Here is a 20,060-nt window from a genome sequence, read left to right as displayed (position 1 = left end):
TTCTATTTACGGCGTTTCAGTTCATTTTGAAACTGTTCAAAGTGCCGCCGAAGGAAGGAGGGTGCACCGGTGCAGGACACTCCGCGAGAGGTGCGCTTTACCAAACCTCACCTGTCCCATTCGGACGCCCGCGGTGGTTCCTCCACGCTCCAGCGCCGCGCGCCCAGGTCACCTGGCAGGTGAGTGAGCGACGCGCCCAGGTGACACGAGTCCGCGCGACCCCGGGGGTCTCCGCTCCGCGGGGCTGCAGGTATATGAGGGGTCGGAGAAGAGCGGGCGAAAACAGCGCTCGTGATCATCGTCCGATTACACAGAACGCGCTTAGTTAGTTTGTTCATTTTTATTCTCTTCAGGGATTAAAACTAGAAAACCGGGCTGCGGGGGAAGTATTGCTAACTCTGTGTCGTTACAATACAGCGTGGCAACTAATATTCGTTTTGCAAACCAACTAAATCAAAACTATTACTGATACTCTGTAATATATAAACTACTGTATGTGTGTGTGTGTGTGTATCACTGTGTAGTTCAGATCTCCAAATTTCAGACAGGCAGCCTTTTCTGAGTGATGATGGACTCAACCCTAGGGCCTATTCCTCTGAAATCATTTTTCAAAACCTCTCTTCTCCTGTTTTTGGTATTTTAAAAACGCTGATTGAAATACTAATTCTACTACAGTATATCTGTATTGATAATAGCAGAGCTGTTGATATTTCTTAAAGTACAAGCTGTAAAAGTGATACTTGTAACCAGTTGAAGTAATCCGGCCTCAGTGTTGTTTGATTTCGGTGTTGCCTCTGTAGGCAACGTAGACAGTCAGAGAAGCAAGTTTACTGTGATTTACCCATTTATACATCAGTGTATTCTTACTGGAAAATGAGTGACAATCAGCCCAGCCACCTTCACTACACTACCTGGTGTCCTCAATATCTGGTGCCTTTTTCTGCTACGGCACTCAATTTTTTTTTTGCATGTTTTTGCAATAGAGTGTATATTGATGTCTTTTAAGCCCAGATTGTGTTCTGTAACTTTTGGTCAGTGTTTGAATGTTCTGAAGACCATTAGAATATTTTTTTGTGTCGTGTTTGAAATTTTCTCTCAGATTTCTCTGTAGTTTCCTTTTCAGTAATTTAAGCTTTGTGGATTCTTTGTGTGAAAAATGCATCATGCTTTATATGTCAAATAATCTATACAAGTGTGCTAAATCTTCATGTTTTACAGATTTTTGCCCAAGGTTTAATGGTATGAAAAGGTAAAAAATCTGAATGTGTGTGTGTGTGAATTCTCTTCCGAAAATGTGTGATGAACAGATTATACTCAAAACAATTCTTCTGCCTTATTGTTTCTGGGGAGGGGGTGCGGGAGTGCGGTGGCGCAGTGGGTTGGACCACGGTCCTGCTGTCCGGTGGGTCTGGGGTTCGAGTCCCGCTTGGGGTGCCTTGCGACGGACTGGCGTCCCGTCCTGGGTGTGTCTCCTCCCCCTCCGGCCTTACGCCCTGTGTTACCGGGTAGGCTCCGGTTCCCCCGTGACCCCGTATGGGACAAGCGGTTCTGAAAATGTGTGTGTGTGTGTATTGTTTCTGGGTTCATAAAGCCTGTCCGCAAGCACTTAGGTCTCGTTCAGGTGCGTTCCCCCAACCAGGTGTGCCTTGGCATCCTGAACTTGAGTTCTGTGTGAAGATATTCCAAACAGTAGCAACACACACATCTGCTTTTACTCTGTTAGTAACAAGGACCTACAGGGTCTTAATCAGAGCCTTCCGTGAGCCTGTCGCTCACCCCGACGCCACTGTAACCCTTCGCTCTCTCCCCCTCCACTGTAACCCTGTGGAGAATACCTCCCCTGTGAAGGATGTACCCGGTGGAGCTCCTGGGGGTTTTGGTTGTTAAATTACCATTAAATGAGCTTTCCCCAGGAGAGCAGAAGGAAACGCACAGTGTGCCACTGTTTCTTAAGCAAGTCCCTGTTCATCTCTCTCTCGCTCTGCTTGTTTTCATGTTAAACTTGCTTCTCGTCGAGCTCCAGCCTACAGAGAGGAGGTCAAGTTGTTCGCTTACCATTGTCTCCCGTTTCTTCTGTGCCCTCGCGGTGATGGTGCACGCTTGCTTGCATGAATGAATATTTTGATAACAACCACAGTGATGATGATAATGATGATGACCAAGGTGCCCCCTCTTCTCTGCTCCCTAATCAGTCCTCAAGCAACATGGACACCTCTCTCGACCATTTGTGTCCGAGCGTACACCGTTACTGACCTGGCACTGCACCGGAATAGAATATTTTACTCCACATCAGACAGCTTGTCTATACTGTCTGTGACTTGAGGTTGTTTGTGGAATGGGGGTTGAGGGTACAAGGTGCAGCCCTTTCCCATCACCCTTGCACTCTCTCCCAGCCCAGACGTGTCATGTAACCAGAGGCAGCCCGTCATCTCTGAAGCAGACCCTCTCACGTGTTTGCTTTATAGATTGTCACCTGTGTGCCAGGTGTGTTCTTCTCACACCTTTCTCCTGTGCAAATAATTTGTGTGATAGGAATAGAATGAAAAGTGTAAGGTCCAAGTGGGCATGTAAGCAGATAACTGCAACTGGTCAGACCTGCAGGTTTTCGCCTATCAGCGGTTGGCGAGCGCTGAATGTTTGGAATAATCTTTCAGTCAAGCTCTGCTGTGAAAATGTCTGAAGCAGACACCCATGTCAAAACAACAGGTCAACGATCACTTGGAAGTTTCACAGTAAACATCACACTACTCACACTGTTAAAATGCTGTGGAAATGTATTTCCAATTTTCTCCATTTTGGCAGCTTATTTTTTTATCAGATCCTTTTGTCGGTATTACTAGTGTATGAATGGAGCCTGGAGGAAAAAAAAATGACACCACTATTCTTTTCATGTCAATTCCTTGCTGTTGTAGATAATAAAATCTGTAATGTTAGGTGTCAAAAAGTAACTGTCCCTCAACTTTTATCAACTTAATTAAGAGGGAAATTAGAATCAGCTGTTTGAATAAAATAAGGCTTGAATTGGACCAGTTCCGTTCAATATAATTTTAAAACTAATTAAACCCTTATCTGCCAAAGACACATTGGAAAAAATATAGATTCATAGAGGCATGTCACGCCACGCTCTAACGAAATTTCTGAAGACCTCCAGAGAGAAGTTGCCTAAGGCTAGCAGTTTGGACATGCTTATACAGCCTTTATTAAGGCTCTGAACTTCAATAAATCCATGGTCAGAGCCCTACTTCTTGAATGGAGAAACTTTTGAACATTTGCAACTCTACTAAGCAGTGGCCTTCCTGCAAGGCATAAAATTGTTAATGAGGTCAAAAGAACCCCAGAGCCGCATCCAGGGAACTGCAGGACTTTCTTCCCTCAGCTCAAGTCTGTGCTTGAGACTCTACAATAAGAAAGACACCCTGCAAAAATGTAATAGACAGGAAAGTGGCAACACAGAAACTGCTGCTCACCAAAGAGAACAAGAAAGCTCAATGAGAGTTTTCCAAAAAGCACCTCAGTGAGTCTCAACGTTTCTGGAAGAATATACAGGTGGTCCCCGATTTACGACGGTTCGACTTACAATTTTTTTGACTTTATGATGGTGAGCTGGCGATAGACATTCAGTTGAAATTGTACTTTGAATTTTGAATGTTGATTTTTTTTTTTCCGTGGGCAAGTGATATGCAGTATGATACTCTCTCGCGATGCTGGGCAGCGGCAACGATCTGCACCTTCCAGTCTGTCACGCAGTCGCTGTACAGATACCCGCCTGTATCTGTGTTGTGTTTTGTGCATCCATAATGTCACAGAAATGCCCATCTGTGTCTCCTGCTACTGGTGGGAAGAAGAAGAGGAGGGCAATTGCTCTTGAGGAGAATGAAGGCGGCAAGCCCGTAATGGCCATCGCACGTATGCTAGGCTATGATGTTCCGTAGGTTAGCTGTATTAAATTCATTTTCGACTTATGATGGGTTTCACGGAACGTAACGCCATCGTAAGTCGGGAACCACCTGTACTGTGGACCGATGAAGCAAAAGACAAAGTTTCTTGTTGACGTGGGCCCTGTTACAACTGGTAAAAGCCAAATATGGTATTCCAGAGTAAGATCCTGCTACCAACAGTCAAGCTTGGCAGTGGCAGTGAAAATATTTGTGGATTTTTACAACTAATGGATTTGGGTGCCGTGCTTGATATCATTGGAGGAACCATAAATTCCACTTTGTATCAAAATTCTTAAGGAGAATTTAAGGCTCCCAGTAATTGAACTGAAGCTGAAACACAACTGGGTCATGCAGCAAGACAATAATTGCAAATATGTACATTTAGCAAGTTAAGGGTGGCTGAAGAAACAACTGAAGTTACAAAATGACCAAGTGAAATTACCTTGGTAAAGCAGGAGCAACAGTTAAAAATTTCTCCACAGTGATGTTAGACTCTGGTTAATATCTGCAGGAAATGTTAGTTGCAGCTGTTGCAGCTAAAGGTGGCACAACCATTTATTAATTATGGAGACTCAGTTATTGACAGGAGGCTGAATTACTTTACCTCACCTCTGATTGCCTATTTCATTGTCTTCCACACCAAGGAATGTCATTTTTTTCCTCCGTCATGCTTCATTCATATACAGTACACTAGAATTGACCTAAAGATCCAAACACATTTAATGTTAAAAAAAAATTACATTTGTTCCTTTGGTAGACACGTTTCTCCAAAGCGAAGTACAACTCATAGAAAAGACACGCAGTTCACAAAGTACAGTTAATTAGTACAATACCACTGTTTTTGCCTGCTTACATTACAGAAGTAGCTGTAGGTAAAATTGATATGGAGTTTTTTTTTTTTTTGCAAAAATATAGAGACAAACACTTTTTCACAGCACTATACATACTAGCATTGAAGTTGACAATGCATTGACATCACTTGCCTGACATCTTAAGTGCTAATTTATTTGCAGTGCACTCCTGCTGTAGTACCCTTAGTCAAGGTGCTTACCCTAAATAACACAGTAAGAATAGCCTACTTTGTGTAAATCAGTGCAAGGTTGATAATCTAATGGTGTAAGTCACCTTAGATAAAAGCACCGGTTGAATATGGCACCTTGAGTTGTGGGAGATGACAATATTTTTAAGTTAAACTTTGATTAAATAAATTCAAGCCCATTGTGTGGTGTACATCACTAGCATATTTAACCTCGTCAGAAAACTGTCATTATAAAATTGTTTTCCGAATTAAACCACAAAATAAGGGCACTTGATGTATGACAGATGTTTTTTAGTTTCTTTTTAAAGTTTTTTTTTTTTTTAGGTAATGTTAATTTATACTTAAAGCTGTGTAGGACTGGATTATTTTAAATCCTGATTTTGATTAATTAATAGTAGATATGTGTAAAATACATGGAATGTGAGATTTGGCAAAGTTTTGAATGTTCTTTGTTATGCAATATTTCAATATGGAAACATTGTAAGAATCTGACCGTGAAAAAATATCTTATAGTTCATTCATCAACACAATGCGTATTTTGTATGCAAACGCTATGCTTGAGCAGGTAAAGGCCCACGCCAGGGCCGCACAGGGAATTGGGCTACTTCTGCGGTAAATCTGTGTGGGGCGCACACACACTGGGACTCTTTGTGCCCTTATGCAGGCTTCTGAAAAGAGCCCCTGAATTATGCAGCAGCAGGGTCCCCACAGGGGCCACATGGCTCAGTGGGGTCTGTGGATTTGCCTTTTGGTGCTTCTCAGCCAACTTGGAGAACCCCCGTGAAACACTGGAAAAATAACCCCAGCACTGCTGACCTCTGTCCAGGCCTCAGTGTCCTCAAGTGGTTAGTTACTGAAACTCCCCTGGATGCAGGCGCAAGGACAGTACTCGCTCTGTCTCTGTGGTTGCATTGCAAACTCCGCTGTAAATCTGGGTATTTTTCAGCTATGACAGACTCCAAACACAAGCAAAGCCTTGATCTGTTTTTAGATTTTAAATGAAACTGCCCGGGCTTTGTGAATTAAAATGAATGAAATGAACGAAAGCCTTGTCTTTCAAAAGTAAATTCATAAACGGCGATGACGTGTCCAACCGCTGACACTGCCGGTATATTTTCCTTCTCGGTATGTAGCTCACGATAAGACCTTTCATACGTCTTAGAAACGAATGTTCGAAAGAACAGCACTAGAACATTCAAAGTTAAAAACAGCTGAGATTCTCCACAGGCAACTGTGCGCTTTATGGAACTTTTTGAAAAGGCTGAAAAGTCACGGAACATTATAACCTCGCAACGTAGCCGTTTATCTGTAATTCTGTATCTCTCTGCATTTTCCTGTTTAAGTCTTGGTCCCGTTGTTAAGGCTGCTGTTCCTCACATAAACCTCAAGCATATGGTACCATAGTTGCATTTTAAGTGTTGGTGGTCTGTATGTCTCCGAGTAAATTCCCTGTATATATTTGGAGCTGAGGAAGACTAATTTTGGACACATTCCAGGATGTCCTAGTGATGGTTCCTAATAAAAAATAAAAAAAAAAAAACAATTGTTTTAAATCCCAGTTTAGAAAAAGGACAGCTGGTACTGTAATGGTTAAAGCGGCTGCCTGGTTGTAGGTTTGATTCCTACCTCCAGCTGTTGTACCCTTAAGCAAGGTACATACCCTGAAAATTGCTCCTGTAAAATTACCCACCTGCATAAATGGGTTAGTAGTTGTAACCTTAACATCATAAGTTGCTTTGGAGAAACGCATCACCTAAATAAATAAATGTAAAAAAAAAAGTTCTGTCTATAAAAACCATTTTGTTAGTTCGTGTCGTTTGTTAGCGAGCTCTATTTTTCATCCATACTGCGTGTGTTTCAAGGGAAGATGAGATCTGCCTCTAATAGATCTGCTAGACATAATCTCTGTGTTTCTCAGACATCTGTTATACATCATTTTTATGGAAGGAGCTGGGCAGGAATGTGCCCGTATTAGTGGATATACTTCAGCTTTGTTTCCTTTGTTTCCAGTGTTGTTTACAGTTTCGGGGCAGTTTACACCGATCAACCGGGGAGTGCAGCGCCGACTTACCGAACATGAAACTGCTGCGTATCACTTTGTTTCTCCTCATTTGCCTGGCAGCTCCATCAAAAGCCAGGCCACAAGCAGGTGAGCACGCGTGGCTTTGCTAATAAAATGACTGGGGCACGTAATAGATTGAAATGAGTCAGCCTTGAGCGGCGGATGGCATTTCATGCGACGTCTTTTAAAAACCGTGAGAATATTTCGGCGCGCGAATCGCTGCAAATTATCACCGATGCATTTAACTGTTAATGTAATTCTACAGATGTGGCCAGGAAGTGCAAGTCTGTGGACCTGGTGTTCATCATTGACAGTTCGAGGAGCGTGCGGCCCCATGAATTCGAGACCATGCGCAAGTTTATGATAGACATCATCAATACGTTGGATGTGGGGGCCAACGCCACACGGGTGGGCGTGGTGCAGTACTCGAGCCAGGTCCAGAATGTCTTTTCTCTAAAGAGCTTCTCAAAGAAGCAAGACATGGTGAAGGCCATCAATCAGATCATCCCCCTGGCACAAGGCACCATGACGGGCCTGGCCATCCAGTACGCTATGACCGTGGCCTTCTCCCGAGGGGAAGGTGCCCGACCCGGCATTCCCGATGTGGCTGTGATTGTGACGGACGGCAGGCCGCAGGATCGCGTGGCCGAGGTGGCTGCTGCCGCACGCAACAGGGGCGTTGAGATCTTTGCGGTGGGCGTAGCTAGGGCTGACATGACCTCTCTGCGTGCCATGGCCTCCCCACCCTTAGAGACGCACGTCTTCCTGGTGGAGTCCTTCGATCTTATCCACAAGTTCGGCATGCAGTTGCAGGGCACTATCTGTGGTAAGTCAGCGTCTTGCTATGCTGTGCTACGCACAGATGACTTTGCTCTTTTTCTTAGAAAGCCGAACCTCACAATACCCGCTTTCGTAACGCTCTTCATCTCGTTGTCAATTTCCATAACTGGCTGCATGCTGGCTTTTAAAAGTCTCTTCAGCTCAATTATACCGTATGTCTATGTATCAAAGTCTGTTATGGCACCACTACGACTCCAAGTTTCTAATCTCTCCGTGTTTTATTTCGTATAAAAAATCTATTTACTGTGTGCTGTACAACCTGTAGACTTTAGGCTCCTGTTTAGGGCCATTGGTCTGTGCAGGAGGAAGTGTTAACTCCCAGGTCCTTCAGTGTCGGTGGTGAAGCCTGCTTGTGCCCACAGGCCAGGATCCCTGTCTGGACTCCGACCACGGCTGCGAGCACATCTGCGAGAGTTCGCAAGGCTCCTACCACTGCGAGTGCCTCCCCGGGTATCGCCTCAACACCGACGGCAAGACCTGCTCAGGTTGCCTGCCTTGCACTTTCACCGTCCCGCGTATTTTCCATTTCGATGAAAGTGATTTGCTATGTATATCCCGAGTTTAAATTGAAAAATTATAGGTTGCACAATGAAATCTGGTAGGAACGGGTACGCTGAAATGCATTCTGACAATCTTCTTTAATGTTACCGAAATGATATATTAATTTTTTCAAAACAAACCTAACACCACGACACTTTAATTGCGTACTTGAAGAAAACGAGATAATAATGAAAGCACTGGAATTTGAAAAATATAATGAAAGGATTAGTGGTCTTACATTTGGTAAGAGAAGAATTTTTAATGAAAACTATTTAACGGCACATTTTATAGTCATTAGTCGGTCATTCCTACATTACCAGCCTTCTTGCGGAACCCGTTTAATCTGTTGCCAAAACTGTGCTGGAATGCTTAAAATGTCAATTACGCTTTAATAACTTCATGTTTCTTTACCCTGAGAGAAATCTATTCCTGAAAACTTGCCACAAACACTTCGGTGAGGAATATTGTTATTGAAAGTTCGATGGAAACTACGGAATAATATTCCCCCAGCGCCGGATCGTTCTCGCCGTCAAAATGCTGATGAAACGAGAACTGTAGCTAAGAGCATTTCACAGTCATTCAGTTACTTGCTGCATTTTTTCCACTCCGTTAACTTTGAATGAAAGTATTCTGAAGTGACCTGAAAAGGCTCTTTGGAGATTAATTTTAATCAAAGGGTTGAGGTGGCATTAAGCTTGTGCTGTGAGAACGAGGGCCAACTGTACAACAACTCAGACACTTGTTATGGACTCCAGCATTTCATACATTGAAAGTGGCTCTTCGCTTGTTCAAATATTGTGGCTTTGGCTCCGGAGGAGGGCAACCAACAAAGGCTGGCAAACATCTTTAGTTCAGCCAGATGCTTTGAGTGTGAACTGACAGACACAGGGATTTACATTGGTATACTGGTTTTGGTTTTACTACGCTTTCCCAGTTTGTCACTGTCATTGTTAAATTTATATATACGTGTATATATATATATATATATATATATATATCTGTTCTTGACACTTTCTAACATTCTAAACTAAACGTACACACATACACGCATTCATTGCCTTACACAGGAAGCCTTTGACTTACGACAGGGTTCCGTTCCAACGCCCTCTTAGCAAGTCAACTTTGTCGTAAGTTACAAATCCCCCTTATTCTGTATTGTGTAAACTATAAGGATATAAGAGTAATTAACAAGTATGGGTTGTACATTGTAAAATAGAGCTTTGTTATATTTTTTCACAAATTTCATACATAGTTCGCGTCAAAAGACTAGTATTGAAATATAATTTAAAGTACAGTATTATAATTGTATTTTATACTGCATTATTTGCACTTTTGTATGTAAATGCTTTATTTCTGTTTTTTCTCCACACCAGGATTCTCATATATTTCATAAGTAAAAAAAAAAAGAAAAAAAAGAGTAACTTGAATGGAATTACAAATAAAAAATTCTATAAATTAAACACAGTCACTGTCAGACACACACTGAGTGTAGATGAACTATAGGTACCCTGCGGCAGTGCAGCCAGCATATTTTAATAAATAAATAAATAAATAAATAAATATTACAAAAAATTATTTGGACAAAATCTGCTGATTCGCAGAGGAAATGTGCTGTCCTGTAAATCGTGTAAAATTAACACGTCATACAAAATCTTCTACTCTCGCAGCTTTATTTCTGATTGGGTGTTCTGTTCCACAGCAGGGTCACGTAACCGATTTTGGTTATTATAATTCTGTGACGGATTGTGTTTTTAGGCAGGCGTAACAGCTGTGGGGTCGTCTCTTCCTGCTGCAGTGGTGGACCTGTGTGCCGAGGGGAAGCATGAGTGCGAGCACATCTGCGCCAGCTCCCCAGGGTCGTACACCTGCAGCTGCCGCGTTGGATACACACTCAAACAAGACAAGAGGACTTGCAAAAGTTAGTGAAGATAAGAGTGCTAGTGGCACAATTTTCTACACTCTCTCACGTGGCTCGCCCTGCATATGACGGCTGACATGTACACACACACACACACACACACACACACACACACACACACAGACACACACAGTTACACACAAGCAGACACAAAAATTGTCCCTTTCTCCGATGCAGTGGTGGACCTGTGTGCCGAGGGGAAGCATGAGTGTGAGCAGATCTGCACCAGCTCCCCAGGATCGTACACCTGCAGCTGCCAAGCTGGATACACACTCAACCAGGACAAGAAGACCTGCAAAAGTTAGTGAGGCATAATTAGACAGTTACGTCTAGTACACGTGCCTTTCCTATATAACAATTCTGTACTCATGTACTCAGGTACTACATGTATCTTGTTTTCTTACATTTATTTAGTTATAAAAAGAAAACAAAACTCCATTATTTGTGTTTTGAATTTCTTATAACTAATTAATGTAAAACAAGCTACACGTTGGTGCCCTGCAGTGATTTGCGTACCGGGATGTGTCAGAACGTTGACGAAGTTGCTGTGTGACGAAAGGTTATATCGGAGGAACAAAGTGGTCGGGTTTATAGGCAGAAAGCAGGTAAAACTTCAAAATTTTTAAATGGCAACTCAGAGCCTTTTTAGGGACCCTGCATGAGGGTCCAAGTATTAAATTTCAATATTCATTGCAAAAAAATCTCAGGTTGAACAAAAGCACAAGTATTTGTTGCACGGCTAGAAGTGCAGATTATAAAGACATAAAAATGTGTTTATAAATGTTGTAAGGTAGAAAAAATGAGTCCTTGAGGACACTCGGCGATCCTCCTGCTCCCACGCGCTGTCATCTTAGCACAGACGGCTCTTTATCGGTACAATGAGAACCAGCTGGGTGTCGTGAATCGAGGGCATTTTTGCACGAGGCTGGAAGCGCTTACACATCCCAGAGAGTCCCGCTTTTGGCACCTCGCAGGAGGTTAACCGTCGCCACATTTGCTTCACCCCCTGTTTCCCTTTAGGTGTCAGCGCTGCCAGCCGTAATTCTGCCAGCCGCTTCGGTCTTGTGTTTGATTCAGTCTGAAAGCAGATTTTTTTTGCTCTGTAACCTTTGCTCCCTGGTTTCAAGTCCATGATGTGGTTTCTATTCACAAGGTAGGTTGGCGGTTAGGGGGGTGTGGTGGCACGGTGGGTTGGACCGGGTCCTGCTCTCCGGTGGGTCTGGGGTTCGAGCCCTGCTTGGGGTGCCTTGTGACAGACTGGCATCCCATCCTGGGTGTGTCCCCTCCCCCTCTAGGCTTACACCCTGTGTTGCTGGGTTAGGCTCCAGCTACCCATGTCCCTGTATGGGACAAGCGGTTCAGAAAGTGTGTGTGTGGTTGGGTGCTTAGAGCTGCAGGATCTTAATCAATTTATAGGAATGACTTTTCTGTTCATATTCTTATTTCCAGTGCAGCAAAATCTCTTACAAACAGAAGGTTCCACAGTCAAAGACCTTTACTCTTCTTTTCGCCCCTAGAATATTTTTGCATGTTTTTTAACCTGTGTGCTGTACTACAGGTAAGTAAAAAAGGTTCTTTTTTATTATGTCTCTGAGCACATTGGTGCTTAGTGAACATCTTCTTTCTTCCTTCAGTGATCAACTACTGTTCGTTCGGGAATCACAGTTGTCAACATGAGTGTGTCAGTGTCCTGAATGGCTATTTTTGTCGCTGTCATGAAGGATACACACTCCAGGACAATGGGAAGACATGCCTGCGTAAGTGTTTGACATAGTCTGTTAACAGAACCATCTCGCAAAAGTGTTTTTTTTTTTTGGGAGGAATATGGAATTCCGTCACAGTCAAATAAGGGTGACATGCGCGTGCAAAGTGACCCGAACGCCGGAAAAGACAATGTCAAAACAGTCACTGAGGTTTGTACAGTTTATTTAGAGTGTATCGACTTGTTTTGCTTATTGCAGAAACAAATGTGCACTTGAAAGCAGATACACATTTGTGCATCTGTTTTAGCAGTTAGTCACACAGCTGGCAGTTACTGTACTACCTAGGGGCAATGCCTCTTCCATGTGGTAAGTAAACAGAAACTTTGTCCAAGTGCAGTGTTTTTCTTCTACCAAAGCTCCCTGGCCTGAATTTTGCATCTCCCCTATTGTACTGTAGCTGCTCACAAACATTTCATTGTGTTTGATCCCAGTAAGTATTACTGAGTTCACGTAGCAAATGTATAAAGCCAAGAAAGCGTTACCAAAGACAACGTGGCATTTTGTTAAACAAGTGCAGTGTAGAACATTTTGCAAAATAATATTATTATTATTATTACTACTATAACATGACAACAACACCCATAATAATAATGATAATAATAATAGAAAAACCTGGATCCTTGCATCTGTGTGCTTTACAGTGTCACATTAAAAGTGCTCTTTAGAACTTAATTTAGTTCATAATGTCTCTGAGATAAATTATGAGAACGTTTCCATTCAGTGTTTCGCGTATCGTGTCTCACACTTTGCGGTGACATCGACTCTGGACCAAACTGTCTGGATACAAAATTGTGCCGTAAAAGCATCCGATTGATAACGAAGTACAGGCTTTCCTTGCATCACGAACACTAACATTACAAGGATTTACACTGAAAATCACATGTAAGTTGCACCCTGAAATTCAATAAATTCACACATTAAAAAAATCACAACTTGTCCAGTGCAGGGTTGCAGCAGTCCAGAGCCTGTACTGGAAGTACAGCGCTTGAGGGAGGGCACACACTGGACTGGATGCCAGTCCATTGCAAAGTAATAACATACACACTCATTCACACACTATGTGACCAACTAGGGGAAATTTTGAGTCCTTAATTCACTTGGTGGGTTGGTGGTGCAGTGGGTTTGACTGGGTCCTGCTCTCTGGTGGGTCTGGGGTTCAAGCCCAGCTTAGGATGCCTTGTGATGGAGTGGTGTCCTGTCCTGGGTGTGTCCCCTCCCCCTTCAGCCTTGTGTCCTGTGTTGCCAGGTTAGGTTCTGGTTTGCTGTGACCCTGCTCAGGGTGTGTGTGTGTGTGTGTGTGTGTGTGTGTGTGTGTGTGTGTGTGTGTGTGTGTGTGTGTGTGAGATACACTTAGACATCAACATCTAGACCTAAGTGAGAACATGGAAATTCAGCACAGACTAAGGCACCACTGCTACCTGCTGTGCCACCAAATTGCTGGAGAAAAACAAATTAAAAAGAGTAAATAACATTGAGATAAATGATGACAGTGAAAGGTGGCAGAAAGGGTTAGGATTTGCACACAAATGTCTTATCTACATACAGTTTGGAACTTGTGTGGTCTTGATCCCAGGTTTAAACGTGTCCAGAATAGTTCTGATATTCCAGGCTTGGTTTTCAATAAGATGTTTTCAGTATAAAAAAGGCAGGAATTTTGTACGTTCGGTTGAAAAAATTGGGGGGGGTTTGGCACAGTAACATATTATTTATTTAGTTATATCAGTAGCACTTAAGAGTTTGTTGTACGAGGATGAACCGTACGAGCAGATTTTCAGGAACAAATGATGCTTTGGAAAGTGGCTCCACGTTTGAGCCCCCGCACCCTTACGCCGCTCTCCTTCCGCAGAGGATGACCTCTGCAACACGGTGGAGCACGGCTGTCAGCATCGGTGCGTGAGCACCCCGGGGTCCTACTTTTGCGTCTGCCCCGAGGACCAGCAGTTGCAGGAGGACGGCAAGAGCTGTGGCAGTATGTGCTTCGCCCCACCGGGATGTTTTTCAGCAGGACGGTCCACTCGTGTTCCAGTTACAGCACAGTAACCCCACAAGCGCTCTGTGACCGTTTTAGCCCCATTAAACGTAACCGCTGATATGAAACAAAATTCAGACACAGGTTTCTGCCGTTCCGCACACTTACTGTAATGAAATAATACTGGTAGTAATTGTGTACCATAAACCTAACTTTTAATGACATGACAATCCATTGGATTATTATACATTATACATTATTGACAAGCTATATGTTAAGACTGAATGTCAGTATCATTTATAGATAATGCTGTTTTTATACAGTAAATTATAAAATGTCTTAATGTTTCCTTTTTGACCTCTTTGAAACACTGTAGTTTTCAGTAGGAAAGTTGACCCTCTCTTTTTTTTTTTTTTTCCCCAGCCTGTCGATCTGCCAATATTGACCTCGTGCTGCTCATTGACGGGTCCAAGAGCGTCCGGCCTCAGAATTTTGAGCTCGTCAAAAAGTTCGTGAATCAGGTTGTGGACTCGCTGGACGTGTCTGCCCACGGCACTCGCGTGGGCCTTGTTCAGTACTCCAGCCGCGTTCGTACCGAGTTCCCCCTCAGTCGCTACCAGGCTGCCGAGGACATCAAGAACGCCGTCATGAAGGTGGAGTACATGGAGAAGGGCACCATGACTGGCCTTGCCCTTAAACACATGGTGGAGAACAGCTTCACGGAGGCCGAGGGGGCCCGCGCAGCCAGCAGGAACATCCCCCGAGTGGGCTTGGTTTTCACAGACGGCCGCTCTCAGGACAGCATCGCAGAATGGGCAAAAAAGGCAAAAGATGCTGGTAGGCGGCTAAGGCCTCACGCTCATTCCCCTCACCTTCTCCCTACTCACCTGTCTTGGCTGGACAGTTACATTTACTCGTTCAGCTGATGTTTCTTCTCCAAAGTGACTTACGACATTAAGGTACTGACAGTGATTTACCCATTTATACAGCTGTGCCATTTTTACTGTAATCATTCATGGTCAGTGCTTCTCTTGAGGCTACTACAGCAGGAGGTGGGATTCTAACCTGGGTCCTTCATCTCCAAAGGCTACAACTCTAATCGTGATGCTTCCTGCGGTCATAATAAAATCTTAGCGGCTGTTGAGATACTTTGCCTATAATTAAATTGAGTTGTGCATAAATACATTGTGCAGCCGCAGGGTTAACTTATACTCGCCTTCTGCAGCACGAGATCGCCAGTGCATGTTGTGGAGAAAGGGCTTATTTATCAAAACAAAGCAAATGTGGATGACTGGCATTTCTTGTGTGACACGTCCCATTTGTGCGTGTGAGGTGTAACGATGTACGCCGTGGGTGTCGGGAAGGCAGTCGAAGATGAGCTCCGCGAGATCGCGTCCGAGCCGGTCGACAAGCATTTCTTCTACTCTACCGACTTCACGGCCATCAACCAAATTGCAGAAAATCTGAAGCTCAACGTCTGCGCAGGTACCGCATGCGAGCCGATCGGGAAGCAGTTCTCTAGCTCCATCTAGAGCCGGCGAGTCCCAGAGATCAGAGACCGACAAAGAGCCTTTCTCAGTTCGTTCGTCGTATCGGAGGGGTGACCGCTCTGCGGGGAGCGCTCACCTTCAGCTTTTCGTTCTCTCTTTCGCTTTCCCCCAGAGGAGAGCCAGGGAGAGGTGGAGGTCAAAGACCCATGTGCCTGTGACAGCCAGGTGGATTTCCAGCAGGCCACCATGACAGCCCTGGAGCAGCTCGGTCAGAAGCATATCCTTTGCCTTTCCACACCCGGTGAGAAACGGCATCCCGTTTACAGCATCTGATTTACGCGTTCAACCGAGACATGTATTTACAGGTGAATAAGTACAGGTTCATGAGGTCCGGTGTAAAAAGGTAATTTGGAAAAATCACGTCTTTGTGTCGCCTGCGCAACGCTGTGCTGTACTCGCACGTGCCGTACGAAGCCGCTGCACTCCAGCGTTCTATTCATCGCTGGGAATTATACTTTCCCCGAACACTTGGAGAACTTCAATAACTCTTTGTTAACGCAGTTTCGGTGACGTTTATCTTCCCCTGCCTCCTATTCATTCAAGCGTAAAGCGGATCCTTGTGTGATGCCAGATTCGGAACAGATGTGACGCAGAAGAGCTACAGCAAACTGGGATTCCTAAAATAAATGTCTTGTGAAGCATCGCCTGTTTATTTTCCCTAAAAACGATTAGGAGTGTGAGGCGGGGAGGGGGACAATGGCACCTCTGTTGTAGCGCTTTTTCAGGGCCTCTCGTTTTATCATAGAGAGGCTAGCAGAGCCCTAAATAGTGTCTTAGATACACGGCGCCCTCACAGACACCCTTCTGCGTAACGTCCGTTCACACACGGTGCCACAAGCACACCTCCAGCTTAAATGCGATGCAGCGCCGGTCTTATCCGAGTGTCAGACAAGATAAAGTTTCCCTTCCCATTTCCCTCCACTTGCACTGTTCACATAATTTAGTGGATTTAAATTATGTGAAAACTATTGACATTCACGCGAACAAAAAAATGACCCGTTTCAAAGTATTATAGATATCATCATAAAGAGGTGTTTATGACATGTTCCTTAAAGATCTTTCAGCTTTTAGACTGGCCTTGCACGCACAGAAGTGTCAGCCAATCAAAAAAAAATAGTAATAATAATAATAATAATAATAATAATTTTGTTATAATTTATGGAGTAACTATTGATCACAAAGGAATCAATTATTAACTTCATAGGTTGATTTGACGCTGAATATCTGAGACCATTATTACACTGTGTACGTTTTAAACTACTTTTAAGCCACAGTAACTTCCATTATAAGCAGCGTACGTCCGAATGTACAGTACAATGTACCGTAATTTGTGCTTAATTAAGTTCCTTAACAGCTACCACTGTCTGCGTTGACTGCTCGGCTGGAGGACCTGGAGAATCAGCTTTTGTCTCGAAAATAAGGGCTTCCTGTTTGTTTCTCTATCATCAGATGTTTTATCTTTAGCTCAAAGTGTTCTTGTGCAAAACACTCTTGATCTGCAGTGATAAGCAATGCCAGAAAGATATTGTACTCATAGAGAATCCTTCCCGATGAACTGGGCCAAAATACGTTTTTTTGTCATTTTTTTTTATTAGTATTATTTTATTTTAAATTCAGTCCCTCTGGGGAAGTGATTTGACTTTTTTGCTTACCAAACTTTTGAATGCTCACCCTGGAAGTGTTACTGAGTGACTTTTTATACACGATGATGATGATGGTTAAATTCAATCAAGAATCTTTTTGCAATGCATATAAATGCCTCTTTTGAATCTCTTAAATTTATGTTGTCGTATCCCACAATCACTATATCGCTTATAAAGTAACAAACAGATCAGGTACTGTTTGTCAAGGATAGTTAATGCAACTAAAAACAAGAACCAGGTTCTGACTAAAATTATTTTTTTTGCCACTAAAAACATGAACTAAAGAAACATATAGTTTCATGGTAAATTTGCTCCCACATGAATGTATCTTATAAATTAAATGAAAAAATGAATATATAATTTACTAAAATACCAATTATGTATATCCAGACATTTAGTTTGATCAGTTTCTTCTCAGAGACTGGACACATTAATGTAAACATTGGCCTACTGTATACTCCCAAAACTAGAATAATCCCATAATTAGATATTTTAGGTTGAGCTGTTCAGTCCTTATTCATGGATTTCTATTGGAAAAATTGGAAATATTGTGCAATTTAGCCAAATGAAATGCAAACTTCACTCTGTATGACTGGTTAAATGTCCTACGTTTGAACTAATAAAAAGCGTGATGCCGAAAATAATGATGACCATAGAAATTAATTATTTAAAATGATATCTTGAAGTTGTCCAGTAGCTGGGAGCTTGTAGACCCTTTCATTCAGTAACAATATTGAGTGCGCCTTAGAATGCCAGGTTTGGAAAATAAAGCTATAAGGGATTCCCACATCCTTCATCCCTCCATAAACACACACACACACACACACATTTTCAGAACCGCTTGTCCCATACGGGGTCACGGGGAACCGGAGCCTACCCGGTAACACAGGGCGTAAGGCCGGAGGAGGAGAGGACACACCCAGGACGGGACGCCAGTCCGCCGCAAGGCACCCCAAGCGGGACTCGAACCCCAGACCCACCGGAGAGCAGGACTGTGGTCCAACCCACTGCGCCACCGCGCCCCCCACCCCCTCCATAAACATTACATTCTAATTAAATTGCAATTTGAATGACTGTAGTTACCAGCCATGTCCAAGTATTGCATCTGAACCCTATCTCGCCATGCTTTGTACATAAGGTATGTTATCGAACAGTCTACAGGTTGTATGAAAACAGAACGTAACAGCCTTTTTTATGGTTATTGACATTGTTGTATATTTTTAATAATCTTTTTGTAATATTTGAAGACCATTCTGGCACAGGATGCAATAAAAACTTAATTTTTCTTAGTAACTGTGTTGTTGTTTTGTTGGCTAAAGGTGCAATAATGGAATGACTGGGATTTCTAAACTCATTTCCGTGCAGCTGTGTTGATGTTAGTGTTCAAGTTCTGTTTATTGTGGCATCGTCTGTGGGTCTGTTTGTTGACATCGCACGCTTAAGGCTCAAAGGAGACTGTCACGCGTTGTTTTCCAATAAAGGCGTATTTCTTCTCGTTGAACTTTGTCCATTATCCCATTAGAGTCTTGGAACAGGTGCCTTCCATGCCCAATGTATTTGTCAAAACAAGTGTTATGTCACGATTAACCTTTATCAGTATCTTCTAATGAGGACAGATGGGGATGGGAGCCGGCTTTCATTCACATATTTGCTGTTACCTTGACAAGACTCTGTGGAGTACTAAATGTCAGAGGGTCCCACAAGCCTCAGTAAACACATGTTAATTATCCCAGCAGGCACCCAAGCTTGTGGACTAACCAGAACACTTAGAGATAATGAAGACAACATTAGAATTCTTCTGTCTGTCATCTGCCCTATGATAAAAACAAAAATATGATGAAATATTTAATTACATGGTGCTGAGCAAAGGAAATGCCCTGCGTTCTCATCATGAAGACAGCGTTTTGCACTATTGTTAGTATTACCTAGAAATCTAAATAAACTGGGAGCTCCGAGGTAAAAACTGGGTTAAAAGTAATCCTTTGATGGATCAATACGGGACAGAATGAGGGCTTGGTTTTAGCCCAGCACCACCATGTACTTTGTAAATTTGGGAGAGGTCACTTTGCAACGGTTTTATATAAACACTCAAAGCTTGGATATACAAATTATTGCACTAGGTTCTGTCCGTGGGTGGTACAGATTCATGGATTATTCAGAATGTAACATTTTTCCACTTGGACAAGGTACCTCTCTATCCATCTACAGTATATTTATTTATTTAGCAGATGCTTTTGTCCAAAGCAACTTCCAATGCACTCTAGGTAGTGTTATTAGGCCACACACCTTATTCACCGCAGTGACTTACACGGCTAAATACACTACTTACAATGGTTCACTCATCCATACATCAGTGGAACCACTCTTTCTGTCACTCACACACTATGGGGGAACCTGAACGGCATGTCTTTGGACTGTGGGAAGAAACCAGGGCACCTAGAGGTAACCCATGCAGACACAGGGAGAACATGGAAACTCCACACCTACTGAGTGGGGATCAAACCCACATCCTCTCATACCACCCAGGCACCGTGAGACAGCAGCACTAGTTGCTGTGCCACCCAGTACAGTGTACTTTACTGGTAATACCAATATCTTCATCCCTTCCCTGCTGTTAACGTTCCCTTCTTCTTAGTCAGTTTGTTTCTTCCTTTCAACTCAATGTGCAATACCAGTGAAAAGTTTGGGTACTCATGCTGGAAAGTACCATGACAAGAGATTTAGTTAACAAGTTTGGACTGAAAAAGAGCCAACATGCTTTCCCAGCTTTCCTGCCCAAGTTTCCAGAGATAAAGATC

General features: G+C 43.1%; 1 protein-coding gene across 2 annotated transcripts; it reads left to right on the top strand.

Moving 5' to 3' along the window:
* Positions 1 to 106: 106 nt before the first annotated feature.
* Positions 107 to 18,060, top strand: matn4 (matrilin 4). 2 transcript variants are annotated; one of them, XM_018744506.2, is made up of 12 exons: positions 107 to 179; positions 6,988 to 7,126; positions 7,305 to 7,865; positions 8,242 to 8,364; positions 10,215 to 10,337; positions 10,515 to 10,637; positions 11,972 to 12,094; positions 13,947 to 14,069; positions 14,493 to 14,906; positions 15,402 to 15,554; positions 15,732 to 15,836; positions 16,981 to 18,060. In XM_018744506.2, exons 2-12 carry the CDS (start codon positions 7,054 to 7,056, stop codon positions 17,037 to 17,039), a joined length of 1,980 nt encoding a protein of 659 aa, XP_018600022.1. In that variant the 5' UTR covers positions 107 to 179; positions 6,988 to 7,053; the 3' UTR covers positions 17,040 to 18,060. The 2 variants fall into 2 exon arrangements, with proteins under 2 accessions (XP_018600022.1, XP_018600023.1); XM_018744507.2 differs by lacking the exon at positions 10,215 to 10,337.
* Positions 18,061 to 20,060: the final 2,000 nt, after the last annotated feature.

This window comes from Scleropages formosus, chromosome 22 (assembly GCF_900964775.1).
Source record: "Scleropages formosus chromosome 22, fSclFor1.1, whole genome shotgun sequence".
In the NCBI taxonomy this organism is placed as follows: domain Eukaryota; kingdom Metazoa; phylum Chordata; class Actinopteri; order Osteoglossiformes; family Osteoglossidae; genus Scleropages; species Scleropages formosus.
This window is presented reverse-complemented; position numbering and strand designations above follow the sequence as displayed.

Bases quoted from the DNA above. Each gene is read 5' to 3' on its own strand.
- matn4 (XM_018744506.2), top strand. From the start codon at position 7,054: ATGAAACTGCTGCGTATCACTTTGTTTCTCCTCATTTGCCTGGCAGCT. The intron at 7,127-7,304 runs GTGAGCACGCGT...GTAATTCTACAG, and splicing joins AAAAGCCAGGCCACAAGCAG to ATGTGGCCAGGAAGTGCAAG. The intron at 15,555-15,731 runs GTACCGCATGCG...GCTTTCCCCCAG, and splicing joins GAAGCTCAACGTCTGCGCAG to AGGAGAGCCAGGGAGAGGTG.